The sequence below is a fragment of the Odontesthes bonariensis genome, chromosome 11 (genome assembly GCF_027942865.1).
Source record: "Odontesthes bonariensis isolate fOdoBon6 chromosome 11, fOdoBon6.hap1, whole genome shotgun sequence".
NCBI lineage: Eukaryota > Metazoa > Chordata > Actinopteri > Atheriniformes > Atherinopsidae > Odontesthes > Odontesthes bonariensis.
This window is the reverse complement of record NC_134516.1, coordinates 9,688,989-9,702,671: the sequence shown is the minus strand read 5'-3', so window position 1 is coordinate 9,702,671 and position 13,683 is coordinate 9,688,989. Positions and strand designations below refer to the sequence as shown.

The following is a 13,683-nucleotide window of genomic DNA, read 5'->3' as shown; positions in this document are numbered from 1 at the left end:
CTCTGTGTTCCTCTTAGGAAGTATCTGTACCTACCTCAGCTGGTCCCGCCGGAAAGACGATCCCGTTTGATGCCATTACACCACCGAACCCATGGACATCATGAAAGATTCCCCTGTTGCCCTGGCTCCTCCGTCCACGCTGGTTTCAACTGGTTTTCTGGACTGCACACCTGGCGGTTTGATTAACCAGGTCCCTGGTCCCTGAGATTTAGCAGTTTCCTGGAAGGCTCCATAATCGCCTGGCACCTCTTCCTGGAATACACATCTCAACACTTTCCAAGGAGGAACTCACCTGCCTGTCCAATTGCAGATCCACTGTTGAGCCATAGCTACGTCATGTGAGTAGCAGTCAAATTCATATACTTTACATGAATGTAAATTTTATTGAGAACTTGTTACTATCTAATCATAATTTCATGAGCTTTAGAGAAATAAGTGAATACATATGCAGTATGCATATATGTAGAACTACCATGTGTATAATCAAATTATAAAAGTATGTATTTCCACATTTGTATCAGTTTAATCATTCAAAACTCTTCAGGGGTCAATCGAAGGCTGAAGGAATGCTTTTCTAAAAAAAAAAATTACATTATACACCAGTTAGATACAAATATGAGTGAGATTAAATTAAATTTAAATACAGAAAAACAATAATCATATAGCATTTGTTGATCCAGTGTTTCACAACTGCTTGTGATAATACATATGAGGATCACATCCCAATGGAATTCTTACATGCTCTATGAGATCATAACTGATTGATATCTTACCGAATAAAACAGTAGTAACTAGCTTTTTGTCCATATGGTTTATCACTTTTGTTCATCCTTTTAATAAACAACTCCCCCCTATCTAGGTCAGCTCTCATATCCTGATCTCTGTGCTCTGAATCATTGGAATCCTGCACTGGAATAAATTATGTGTGTAGTTTCTATGTGTGTTGCCATGGTAACACATGACGTTGGCATTTAAGTGCCAGAGAGAGGAGGGGGGGCTATCTCTGTTTTCCAGCCCTACAGCTTACTCAAATAGATAAAAGGCCAGAAAAAATCCATTGAAAGATAATTCCACATGACACAACTGTAAAAAAACTAAATACTGATCTTAATTTGTAAAAATCTTTTCTTGTTTTTTTCTCTCATCAAGATGTATTCTCTCTTTGCAAGAAATTCTCCATAATTTGAAGCTGTAAATTACATCCTATTTCTTGACTGTGAGTCTAGTCGAATCTTGTAACAAAATAGCTAGTTTGGAGTCAGTCACACACTAGCAGGAAATTAAGAATCCGTATCATAGAAAGCCGAAGCTTACTTATGCAAGCATTTTCAGTTAAGTAGGGATCAAATGCCCAGAGACTTTTCAAAGAATATTTCCATCTTCAAAACTGCTTGATTTTGTTCAGTAACAGAGACTAAGATGTATTTGTCAAGATGGTGAACTGTTTAAATACCATACTGTCCCTTTTTTCCAATGTACACAATCTATATGAATCTTTGAAGTATTACATCCGTCCCCAAACTATAGTATTTCTTTATAGTATAAATACCTTGGAATTTTTTCTACTATTTAATGTGATTTGAGCCCACACATATAATAAAGGCATTCACCATCAAGTATTTATTTGCATCACAGTTTTGTATAATCACAAGTTGTTTCTGATATATCTTTTAGACATGTCATTAAAAAAGTAATGAGCACAACTATATGCTTATTTAAAAAGTTTTTTAAATGGAAAAATAACAAGAGAATATACAAACAAACAGCCATAGGGTATTATGCAGAAAATAAATCACATGATAGGTTCTCCCAAAAGCCACTAGAAACCTAAGTAAATGAAGGAATTGACTACAGAAAAATTCACTATTTTTTAAGGGTAAATCAACCACAATTCATATTGGAAAGCAAATGTTTGTTAGTATCACCAAGCCTATCTGCGAAATTGCTACTTTTATATTTATTTGTCTACAATACTTTAGTATTATGTATTAGCACATTTTCAAAGTATATATATATATTAGCGAAGGAATTCCTTTTTGAAGATTTCACATATGACCTTTCAAAATAACAAAGCAATTTATCACTATCAAGTAAAAAAAGAATTAGTCTTCAACACACAACCCTATGTTTTTTCAAATCAGAAAGTTTTAAAATTGAAGACATCAATAAATCAGTAAAAAGAGGAACAGCTGCCAGTATGGGTTTTGAAGCCAGACCCTGTCTACCTTTAAGATCAGACTTAAAACTTTCCTTTTTTGATAAAGCTTATAGTTTGAGATGGCTTAGGCTACCCTGAAATATACTTTACCCATACTGGTATAGGAATATACCGCTGGGGGACCTTCCATGATGCACCGAGCACCTTTCCTCACTCAGCTCTCTTGACTCTCCACGTACATGTAACATTATTTTGTTATTAACTTGTGTTTCTCTTTGCCAGCAGGTCTCCCTGGCCGGGTATGTTACCACTCTTCACTGTCCTCTCAACTCCCAATTGGTCGAGGCAGACTCCCTTTCAGTGTTAATTTCGTCAACCAGGACGATGACGAAAATATTTCGTTAACGCCCCTTTTTCCCATGACGATGACGAGACGATGACGCACAAAATTGCTTCCAGAAAATAAAAATATGACGAGAATAAAAAATGATTTTCGTTAACGAGACTAAGACAAGATGAAATTTACAAGCCATGGATGAATGGACATTAAAAAATGTAATTGTTTATAATTAATTTGTAATTTTTAATATAAGTGTTTCTTGAACTTCATAGAAGATTACGTGCTGTTGCCCTGTTTGTCCCTACACGGCGCCTGTCCCACAGTGCCTCAATCAGTAGTTCAGTGAGTCGAGTTTAGGCCCTTTTCATGTCAAGTAACGTAGCCGATAGCTAGCTATACCTTAACCGTAGCTAGTTCAACTTTGCAGTCCAGTCATGGCGTCGGGCTCGGATACCGGTATACGGTTTGTTGGAGCTGGGCGAAAACAACGCCTGGATGTATGGAGCCATTTCGCAGTGTGATATATGTAAAAAAGAGAATCAGTGTTTGGAGAAGTTTTTTATTCTGTACAGTGTGATATATGTTAAAAAGAGAAGCAGTGTGTGGAGAAGTTCTATTATGTACAGTGTTGACTAAAATGACTAAATATGACTAAGACTAAAATTGATTTTCGACATTGTGACTAAGACTAAGACTAAATTTAAAAAAGCTGACGAAATTAACACTGCTCCCTTTGTGAGTCTGGTTCTGCTGGAGGTTTCCTCTTCACATAACCTAATTTTTGAATTGTGATTTTGTGTTTTATGAATAAAGAACTGTATTGAACAAGCATTTGAAAAATACTCTGGCAACACTCTCTTGTGGGGGCAGCTGCCCTTCCTCCTCTAGAAAATTATAACAATCAAATTCTTGATTATATCCTCAATGTAAGCACTTGAATCATCCTCCACTAATGGGAAGCCTAAATGTGTTGTTACCACCTTTAAGTCCAGCAGCTAAATCCACATTTTGTGGGGCGAACGGCCTGGCAACATATATCAGCAATAACACTTGAGACTCATTTCTGTATTAAATTGTTTTGATATTTTACTCCAGTGACCACAGACAATTGAACGCATGATCTGGATTGTTCTCTGTCAGTGATCAAAATGTAAGACAGCTGACCATACAATGCCTTGCAAATGTATTCACTCCTTTAATCTTTTTCATTATGTTTGTGCTTTAATGCTGGAATCATTTGAATTTTGAGAGGGGTTTGATCAAAACAAAAGGCTTACCACTTTAAAGGTGTAAAGTATTTATAAATGTGAGACAAACAAAAAAAAATACAAAAAGAAAGACGACAAGTATTCACCCCATAAAATCAATATTTTGTTAGGAACAGTTTTGCAAGTTATATGGGACATATCTCTATAATTTTAACAGTTCTAGCCACATGGAATTGTTCCAGTTCCCCCAAGACAAAACTACTTCAGCTCCATTATAATATACTGTAGGGATTACGGCAGTCTCTAAGACATAACACAGGTTCTCCAACACACTTTGTTTTGACAAGAAAAGCATATTTAGGTCCCCACAGCATGATGCTGCCACCACCATGCATCACTGTGAGCCTGGTGTTCTAAAGATGATGAGGTGTTACAGTTGCTCAACTTGTAGTGTTTTCTTTGGTGGCATAAAGCTTAGGAGTGCCTTCCACCACATGCTTTTTTTGTTTGTTTGTTTACAAGCAAGTAGTGTTTTCTGGCCACCCATCCATAAAGCCCTGATTTTTGGAGCACAAAGTTTAAAGTGGTCCAATGGACAGATATGCCAAATTTATAGTGAAGAATACCATCCGTGTTATCTTTCTTAATTTGATTAATACTCTCCTGAGAATTGCCATGTTTGTTGTGGTGCCACATTTTTTTTATCCTTTTAAAGTGAAGAGAATACATGAAAGTGGGCAGTTGAGTCTTTCCATTTTTCAGAAATGGATTCTAGTGGGCTCTGTTGGGCATTGAGAAATTTAGTTGTTAATTTTAGTTAACTTTTTTGTTTTTAACCTAACTCTAATATATACGTACATAGTTTTGTTCCCCAAACTTCTTGGTCTTCATTTACTTACTTAGTTGCATTGCAGACCTTTATACACAAGGTTCTATATATACACAGATCAACAGATCATGTGACACTTGGATTGCACACAGGTGGACTTAATTTTAATCATTATGTGACATCTGATTTAGTTGACTTCTTCTGTATTGTGTTATATATGGTTGAGTGACAACCAGTAAAAATATCAATTTGATATACATCCATGTAATGGGCTACAAATGATCAGAATAGGGCATCTCCAACAGAGAGATTACATTCAACAATATATCTACCTTTTTATCACCTTTTTTCCATTGAGAGAAGAATAAAGCTGCCTTTTGAACACAAATCCTGCCCCAAAGAACCTTTTCAGTCTTTTCAAGGTTTGTTGTAGAAAGAAAAAGGACAAATTTTTCCACCAATATGGTCCTTGTTTAGGTAAGAAATGTTCAGTCTGTGTGCACCCCAATTTAAGACTCCAGTTTAAAAACAAAAGTCTTGCTAAAGCGTGTGTTGATTTACCCTTTACAGAGTCATTCATTTAGGTATCTTGTCATGGGATCACAATTCTGTTTTAGTTACAGATAAGATTAAAGCATATAAAGTACATTTACAGAAAGCTACCAACATACAGGAAACATTACTAAGACATGGCATCTATTTGTTTCCTTTACTTTTGGCATTTATATTACAACTCCAGCCCCCAAGATAACACATGCCATCTCAATGAGGGGAATCGAAACTAAAAAGAAAAACCAGAATATAAAAATGATCACTTGGTCCTCAGTGTGGTTCAAATTTGCATTATCATTTATCTGATGTAACTAATTTTAATCTTTGCAACAATATCTTGACAAAAAAATACAACAATTCACAATGCTTTCACATCAATATAAAGTGCATGCTCTGTACATGGAAGTAAATACATTTAATATATTTTGAAATAATACAATTGTAATTTCTCTGTCTTTGGACTCACAGTATGCGATGTAAATCAGAAAATATTCAGAAGAACTGGGTTGTATATTTACATAGATTCCCCTCAGATTTACATTTGAAGTGGTGTATTTTAACCCAGGGTTTTTTCACTACCTTTGTATTGCTCACTTTGCATGAGTTTTACCAACTAATTGTTTACAGTATTTTAAAGTGAATAGCAAAGCTAAGTGGAACCTTGTGTTATTTGGTCATTTAAGAAGTTTCTACCCTAAATAGATAACAGAAATGTTTTTTTTTAACTACCATGGCAGCATATCCTATTCTGTTTTATCATTGGAAGTATTTTCTTTTTGAATCCTTCTCACTCAGTGATAAAAACCTGTCTTCCATTATCGCTGCACAGCATTTATGAGCTTACGCAGTAAATTGATTTGTCACTCACACTCACCATCTGTTTATCAGATAATCTTTACTGAGCCTTGGTTTGGCTCATCATTGGCCCCTGGCTGTAACAGTGGCATTTGGTAAAGTACTAATTCATAAAGAAAATACTAACAAGAGTTTACAAGATTAATATGCTTAAAATTTCCCTGTGACTTTGCATGCAAGACAAAACAGTGTAGTTAACTGCATGTATGCACATAGTTACCTTATATGCCCTAATGTGGTTGTTTTAAAAAGGGTGATATTGCGTTGGATGAGAAATTTTGAGGAATCGCAACTAATGCACAGCCTAGTGGATCATCGGAATTAATGAGTGACTTTAGAGCAAATGGGTAAGAGCGATGACCCTATTTTTATGCTTGTGATGACCCTTGAACACGTGCTCCCAGCAATCACAACTATGTGGCTTTGGCATTAAGCAGAGTCATCTCTGCCATCATTCAGCTATTTAGAATACTGCTTCTGAGATTCTTTCATGTTTGAGATAACAGGGTACAACATGATATTTCTGGCCGAGCCAGAAATTCTGATTACATGATGCAGTGGAACTTGTATTCAATTTGTATTCTTAACCTCAAAGTACGACTAGCTAATTATGCCATTTCACTATGCACCTGAAGTCTTGCTAGCTAAATATGCTGCATTCTTTACTCAAATATATCTTCACTGGATGCCAGAAAATGGACTGTACAGCCCTTTTCTAGTCTAGTTGACCACTCAAAGCACTTTTACACTACAAGCCACATTCACATACACACACACACACACACACACACACACACACACACACACGACTTAGTCTATCCAGTATCCAATCAAACACATTCACACACCTGTAATACAGGGCGGCTGGGATTCAAACCACCCACTTTCCGATTGGCAGAAGACTGCTCCTTCTCCTGACCTATGATCCTGCACTTTTTGTTTAGTTTTCTTTGTTACTATGTCAACCATATCTAGTGTAACATCTACACTACTGTTTATGATAATAAACTTTACCCCTTCACTTTGCATTATTTCTAAGTCTACTATTTGTTTAACATATTATGCCAACCAAATGGATATTTCTCCTCATACTGTCAATGGATAAGCTTTGTACCAACTCAAACTGACAGTTAGATGTTTGCATAAGACAAACTCTTTCAAAGGAAACATTACAATGAATTTCATAATCTTGTACAAGTGCTAGTACTATGTGAGGGAGTCAGCTCCAGGTCTGTTTTTTTTGTTTAAAAAAAGGATTTTTAAGTAACACTTCTGTCAGAGGGTTCACAGAGACCTGTGACCGACTTGCAGGTCTGGTATATTATAATTCATCAGACAGAAATGATCAGCCTACCACTAAGGATCGACAGACACACTGAAAATAAGTTTATTTACCATTGTACTAGATACGCAGGTGATAGTTGTTGGCAATGATTGGTTGCCTGGAAAAAGCGACATCGTGACGACATTGTTGTCACGACGAGCTTTCTGAAAAGTTCAGAGATTGTTAACCTGAAGTGAGCAAAAATGGCAGAATACTCTGAAAAAAAGAAGCTGGGCACAGTGCTTTTAATTTACGAAGCTGCATTTGGTCAAATATGCTCTCATTTGGAATAACAAAAAAAAAAAAGCACTGGCATTCAGAAAAGAAATTCTGAAAAAAGTGTGGACACAAATCACTCAGTGGTAAACGGTCTTGACTAAAAGAGCCTAAGTTCTACATAGCACTTTTTAATATGATAGTTATCCTTACATTCACAGAAATACATTCAGTTTTCTAATTTTAGAAAAAGATGCACTCAATTCATGCACTATGCACAATGTCCATTCTTTATCGAGGACAACTCAACACATATCTGACCCAAGTCACCTGTTAAACTGTCATTAGGCATTACCTGTGAGCCCTTGCTCACTTAAGCTGTATATTTTAACCAGGAACAGGCGCTTTTGCCATGGAAAGTAAATCCTTGCAGGTTTGTAGATCACATCTCTGTGGTTCAAATTACAAGGGGATTTTCTCTATCCTCCAGAACAGCCCTGGCTGGGAGACAGTGCTTGTGAGAGTTCAAGTGATTTTGGAGTGGACCTTAAAGTGCCACACTTATCTGACTGAGCCCTCCCAGGTTATCATTTCTAGCAGTCTGTCTCGGTCATTCGAAGGAAAATCTCCACAGTAACTTGCAAAATCAGTTTTCTTCATGATGAAGCTCAAGAAATATGGATACGTTTATAAACACAAAATTAAACCTTTTCCAGTCATGTCAGGTTCAAGCAGATGACAACAGATAAAGAGTGGGGCGTGACAAACAGTAGTAAAGTAAGCTGCGTGAGAGAGGAGGTGCCGACAGGTACTCCCATGAATCGGTAGAAGAACATTCCAGAGTAACGGAGTGAATACAGCTGAAGCAAGCTCCCTCCTTTCCATGTTTGCTTCACTGGTTTATGTAAGGTAGCTCAACTCACCTGTTTGACATACCTACAGTAAGAGAAGATATGTCAGTTATTTTATTTGCCTATTCATTGGAGGTAACAGAAGTTAAAACTCAGGTGTGGGAGGAATTCAGTGAGGCCATGAAGAATGACTTTTGGTTAACCTCAAGGATGTTCTGGCAAACCGTTCGTCAACTTAGAAAGGGAAAGCTGGGGCCTTCCCAGGTTGTCCTTGATTTGGGTGGAAAACCGCTGACCCGAACTGAGGATAATTGTTGGGCAGTGGAAGGAGCAATTTGAGGATCTCCTCAATCCAGCAAGCATCTCCTCCATTGAGGAGGCAGAGTTTGAGGACTTGGGGGAAGACTCCTCCAACACCTTGGCGGAAGTCGCTGAAGTTGTTAAAAAGGGTAGACGAGATTCGCCCTGAGATGCTCTGGACATGGTTCAACAGTTCAACAGTCATATGAAGATCTGGGACAGCCCCCAATGCAGTGGTGGACCGGGGTGGGGGTTCCCATTTTTAAGAAGGGGGATCAGAGAGTGTGTTCCAACCACAGGGGGATCACATGAAAAGATGAAAGTCAGCTCTTCCAAATCCAAGGCCATGGTTCTCAACCAGGAAAAGGTGGAATGCTCTCTGCGGGTTTGGTATGAGCTCGCTTCTTGGGGAGGAGTTTACGTATCTGGGGATCTTGTTCACAAGCGATGGCAGATTGGAGCGAGAGAAGGACAGACAGATTGGGGCTTCATCAGCTGTAATGTCTGTTGTTATAAAGAGGGACCTGAGTTGGAAGGCGAAGCTTTTGATTTACTGGTGCATCTTTGTTCCAACCCTCGTGGCCTCCTAATTTGTATTGATACAAATAAACTTGCCTTGCCTTCTGGCCAAGGAACGACTCCAGCTCCTCCTGGATCCCTCAAGAGGAACTGGAGCATGTCACTGGGGAGAGGGATCTCTGTGTTTCTCTCCTGAACCTGTTGCCTCTGTAAACCGACCTTGGGTAATCATATGACAACAAAATGGAATTTACCCATTTAGCTATCTTTTTTTGTCTGTCATGTTCCTTTCTTCCATCTGCACACTGTACTAACCTCTACACATACATGTTATTTCATTTGTGAATCCTTATATATAAAAGCTGGTGAACAAGAGAGATTTGATTAGAAATTTCTGGAAAATAAGTCTGTTTAGATGTCTGTTTAGAACAGAATAATTAGTCAAACCTGCCTCAGGACAGTTTATGTTTGGTGTTTAGTAGTAAATAGTCTGTGAAAACAACACCCTTTCACTTATTATTTTCCTGATTACATCACAGACAGTAAAATCACAACTACACTTAAAGTATGTTGTGTAGAACTACTTAATCTCCTCTGATGAATGATATTATAACAACACTCAAAATGTAAGATTGAAGTTAGATAAAGTGACATAAGCTAACTGGCAGAAAATTGACAATCTAATCTTCATCCTAAAGATAGTTGTGAATTTACATAATTAAATGGTAAATGTACTAAATAAAGTTAAGTGTAGTTAAGTTGACGACCCAAGGCACTTTTTCTAGTTTCTCTGAAATATCTATATGGATAAAGGAATGCCACCTTCAGTTAAACTTCTCTAAAACTGAGCTTTTAATCATTCCATCCAATCATTCCATCCAACACAGTATTGCGGTGAACATTACTTCTTCAAACTATCTCTCAAAAAAAGGTTGCAGCAAACCTGAATGTCCTGATTGATGACCAGCTATCCTTCTCTTACTATGTTTCATCTGTTCCTCTAAATCTACAATCAACAAGATAAGAAAAATCTGTCTCAGTATGCCACCCAAATATTGGTACAAACCATGGGTATTTCCCACCTTAACCAGTGCAATGCTCTTTTTGCAGGTCTCCCTGCTTGCACAGTGAAACTCCTCAAAATGGCCCAGAATGCAGCAGTACATCTCGTGACGCATCCTTCTTTGAACGCCAGTGTCTACCCATGGTTCACTGCATCAAATTGAAGTAACTAATGCAGATATCTGCAGATATATATTCTGATATATTCTGCTGATATTGGTTATAACATTTAGAAAACTAGGTGTATCAAGAAAATGTTACAAATTAAATTTATTTCACTTTGATATGGTCTAAGATTGAAGTGATTTCCATATTATTATGAAACTGTCAAAGCTAAATACACTTCTTGAGTATAAAGGTAAAAATTTAAGAACTTTTTGCAGCTATACATAAACAGCACGCTTACTATTCTATTCTAGTTTATACCTTCCCAATACATAGTCTCCTTTGTCCATCTAGTGTTGTACACTTTTTTTCTGGGTGAGCAGCAGGATTATGAATGAGTTTTCAAAGGGTCTTGTGTCTATAAAGATCTGGCTTGAAAGTCAAGTTGCCACAATACAGCCAGTGGCCAATTGTCCTCAGTACTATTTAAGTTAAAACAGTGTCCTTCACATAAAAATGTATGCAAATGGTTTCACAATGATTTTTTTCAAAAAAGTTAATGCATCCTGGGAAGCAAGAAAATACATCAATACAGTCAATACTTGCAAGTGAACAAGTTTTGATTCACTTGTAACTATATCTTTATCCTTGTGCAGTAGTGGATTTTTTTAAGTGTTTGATTGTGGCATTGCACAGTGCAAAACAAGCTGGTCTACCAGCTTCTCTCCATCTATTGGTCCCAGCCTTTACAGTTACCACTCGACTTCTCAGCCCACAGTAATCCAAGTTTCACCATTACTGTAACTTCCTGTGTTTATGTAACCATAATTCAATAAGCTGTTTAATTAGCTATATTTTAGAGGAAGCAGGGCAGGTGAACTACAACTCGTTTACACTTACTCACATTTTTTGCTGTGTGTGAAGGAAAATTGGTATTCACTTGTAGAATGAACAGTTGCTCATCCATTTTAGGTATCTAATTTCTTCAGATAGAATATTTTACTAAATGCTGCCTTCTATTTATCTTGTCCTACTTCTTCAGTCATTTTTACTTACCTTTGGGAAATGTTTCTTCTCTCCTTCCGTTGTTTTCTGCTCTTCAAATGGTTTCCCCTCCCATCCCACCTATAATCTTATTTTTTCTTCTCATCTGGTGCCAATATTTTTGTATTGGCAAAGCAGCAGATTTTTAAAAGTCTTTTTGAATGTGGCATTGCACAGTGCATAACAAGCTGGGTTGATGGTAGAGTTGACGTAGCACAGCCAGTAGCCAATTGCCCAAACTGTGTCAGGCACACAGGACTGACAGAAGGTTGATATCAGCACCATGACGTTGTACGGAGTCCACGTAATGATGAAAGTCAGCAGGATGGCAAAGATGGTCTTGGTTACCTACACACAAGGGGAAAGGGAGAGAGCAGAAAAGTGTTCTTGACAAAAGAAAACTGAAAAATTAGCAATTAACAATTAATTAAAAAATTAATAATCTATTTCATTTTCTAAAATATTATTAAAATAGGCTATCTGTAAGACAAGATAATTCTGTCAATCAGTAGCTGATGTTTAGCTCCCCTGGTGTTACATGCAATTCTCACAAAATACATTTTTTAGCTAGAATATGTATCCGTAAAAGAGAAAGTGTACAAGCCATTTTGTAGCTTTTAAATGTGCTCTTGTAGCTCATTTGTTCTGTGTTGAGCAGAGCGTTATCCTTAACGAGGCATGTTAGGTACTTTTAAACCTTTCTTTGGATGTTTGGATTATTGCGTGTGTCGTTTCCTTGTCTCACCTGTACAAAGTTTCCTTGACTGGCATTTAAACCAGAATGAGAAGTGTCCCAATGCTTTCATAGTGCAAGAAGCATGGGATGTACCAATAGTGTGAAACTATATAGGGGTGTTTCTACTAATGTTAAAAGAATCCTCATTCATTAGACTTAAAAATGTAGTGAATCTGAGTACCGGTATTTCATTGTCATGTCAATTATACTGGTTCATTTATATTAATGCAAATATACTATGGTATAAATGTGTTTGTGGGACATGGATGACTGTTAATTGATATTGGTTTTACTTGTAGCAGGGGCTTCCAGTATGAAGTAGCAGCCCCTCGTGCAGTTTGGGCCTGAAAGATTCCAGTGTTAGAGACCGACAGCTAAGGGCCTGACGTTAAACTATGTGACTGATGAGTTTAAGTTGGTTAATTTTGGAAGATTTTTGTAGTTAGTTGCCTTAGTTTTCCCTGTTTGTTATTTTTCCTTCACAATGCACCTTTGCACAACTGCACATGTCACTTTACCGGTGAACCTGAATAAAAGTCAAGCACCAGATGACGTCTTGAGTCCAGCCTCCTTTCACCACTCAGCCAAATCCTACAAGCAGCTTTAGAAGTGTCTCTAGAACCTGATTTATGTTTCAACTGTTTCTCTCATGCTCTCTGAGCTTTCAACAATAGCTTCATCAAAACCATGAACCTATATTTTAGACCTCATCCCAAACAGACTCTTTCAAGAGATTTTTCCCTTAATAAACACTTCCATATTAAATTGAAACAATCTATCTTTACTGACAAGCTATATACTCCATTCTTGTATGGCTACTGCAATGAAACCTTTACTTAATAAAATACACTTTATACACACAAAAAAATTGCAGTTGAACCATCAACCATCAAACCTGTGGCTGATCCTGTGGCTCCTGTAAGCTCCAGTTTCTCCTCTGCTCTGCGCCAGATCGTTGTTCTCCTTCAGTTAAAACTACGCCGGCCAAGTGCTCACATTTTCTCAAGGTTTAAGTAAAGTTACTGTGTGGATATCGCTCTAAAGACTCTTTGCTTTTCTTCACAGTGAAACTAGAAAACAGATGACCAATCTTCAGCTCAACTGCCACAGCAAGGAGAGTCAACTCTGCATCACCAATGCAACCCCATTCACCTCACCAATTGGACAATCATAGGAAAGTCTTGTAGTTCATGTTTCAACCTTCGTAGTCAGTGGTCAGTAAAACTAATCATCTGAAAGAAAACAAACTCTACATAACCAGCCTCTCCTCTCACAAAACCACAAACTTGCCACAGGAAAATGTTGAGTGTGAAGAAGCCAGAGCCCGTCTGCAAATCAATATTATTATCACTATAGTAAGTAAAGTCACTTTCCTTTTACCTATCTTGTCTGCCTCTGTCTCCCTCTGGATCCTCCCTAACACCAAGGTTCAAACTTTTTGCATTCTTTTATAAAAACAGTAAAGCACAAGTCTATTTTTTGCTTAACTATATGTTACTATACAGCTGAATTCCTAATAAAGCCAAATGCATCAGATTAAAAAAAATCACCACATTTGACACTACGTGTCAATTTGTGGTACCT

The 13,683-nt window shown here is 37.4% G+C and overlaps 1 protein-coding gene across 1 annotated transcript in view; it reads right to left on the bottom strand.

Moving 5' to 3' along the window:
- Positions 1-1,597: 1,597 nt before the first annotated feature.
- The window catches only part of LOC142391593 (muscarinic acetylcholine receptor M4-like), an 86,992-nt gene continuing 74,906 nt past the window's right edge, over positions 1,598-13,683 (bottom strand). The window contains exon 7 of the mRNA XM_075477448.1: positions 1,598-11,711. Coding sequence (XP_075333563.1) covers positions 11,466-11,711 — 246 coding nt within the window. The 3' untranslated portion in view covers positions 1,598-11,465. The remainder of the gene's footprint in view (positions 11,712-13,683) is intronic.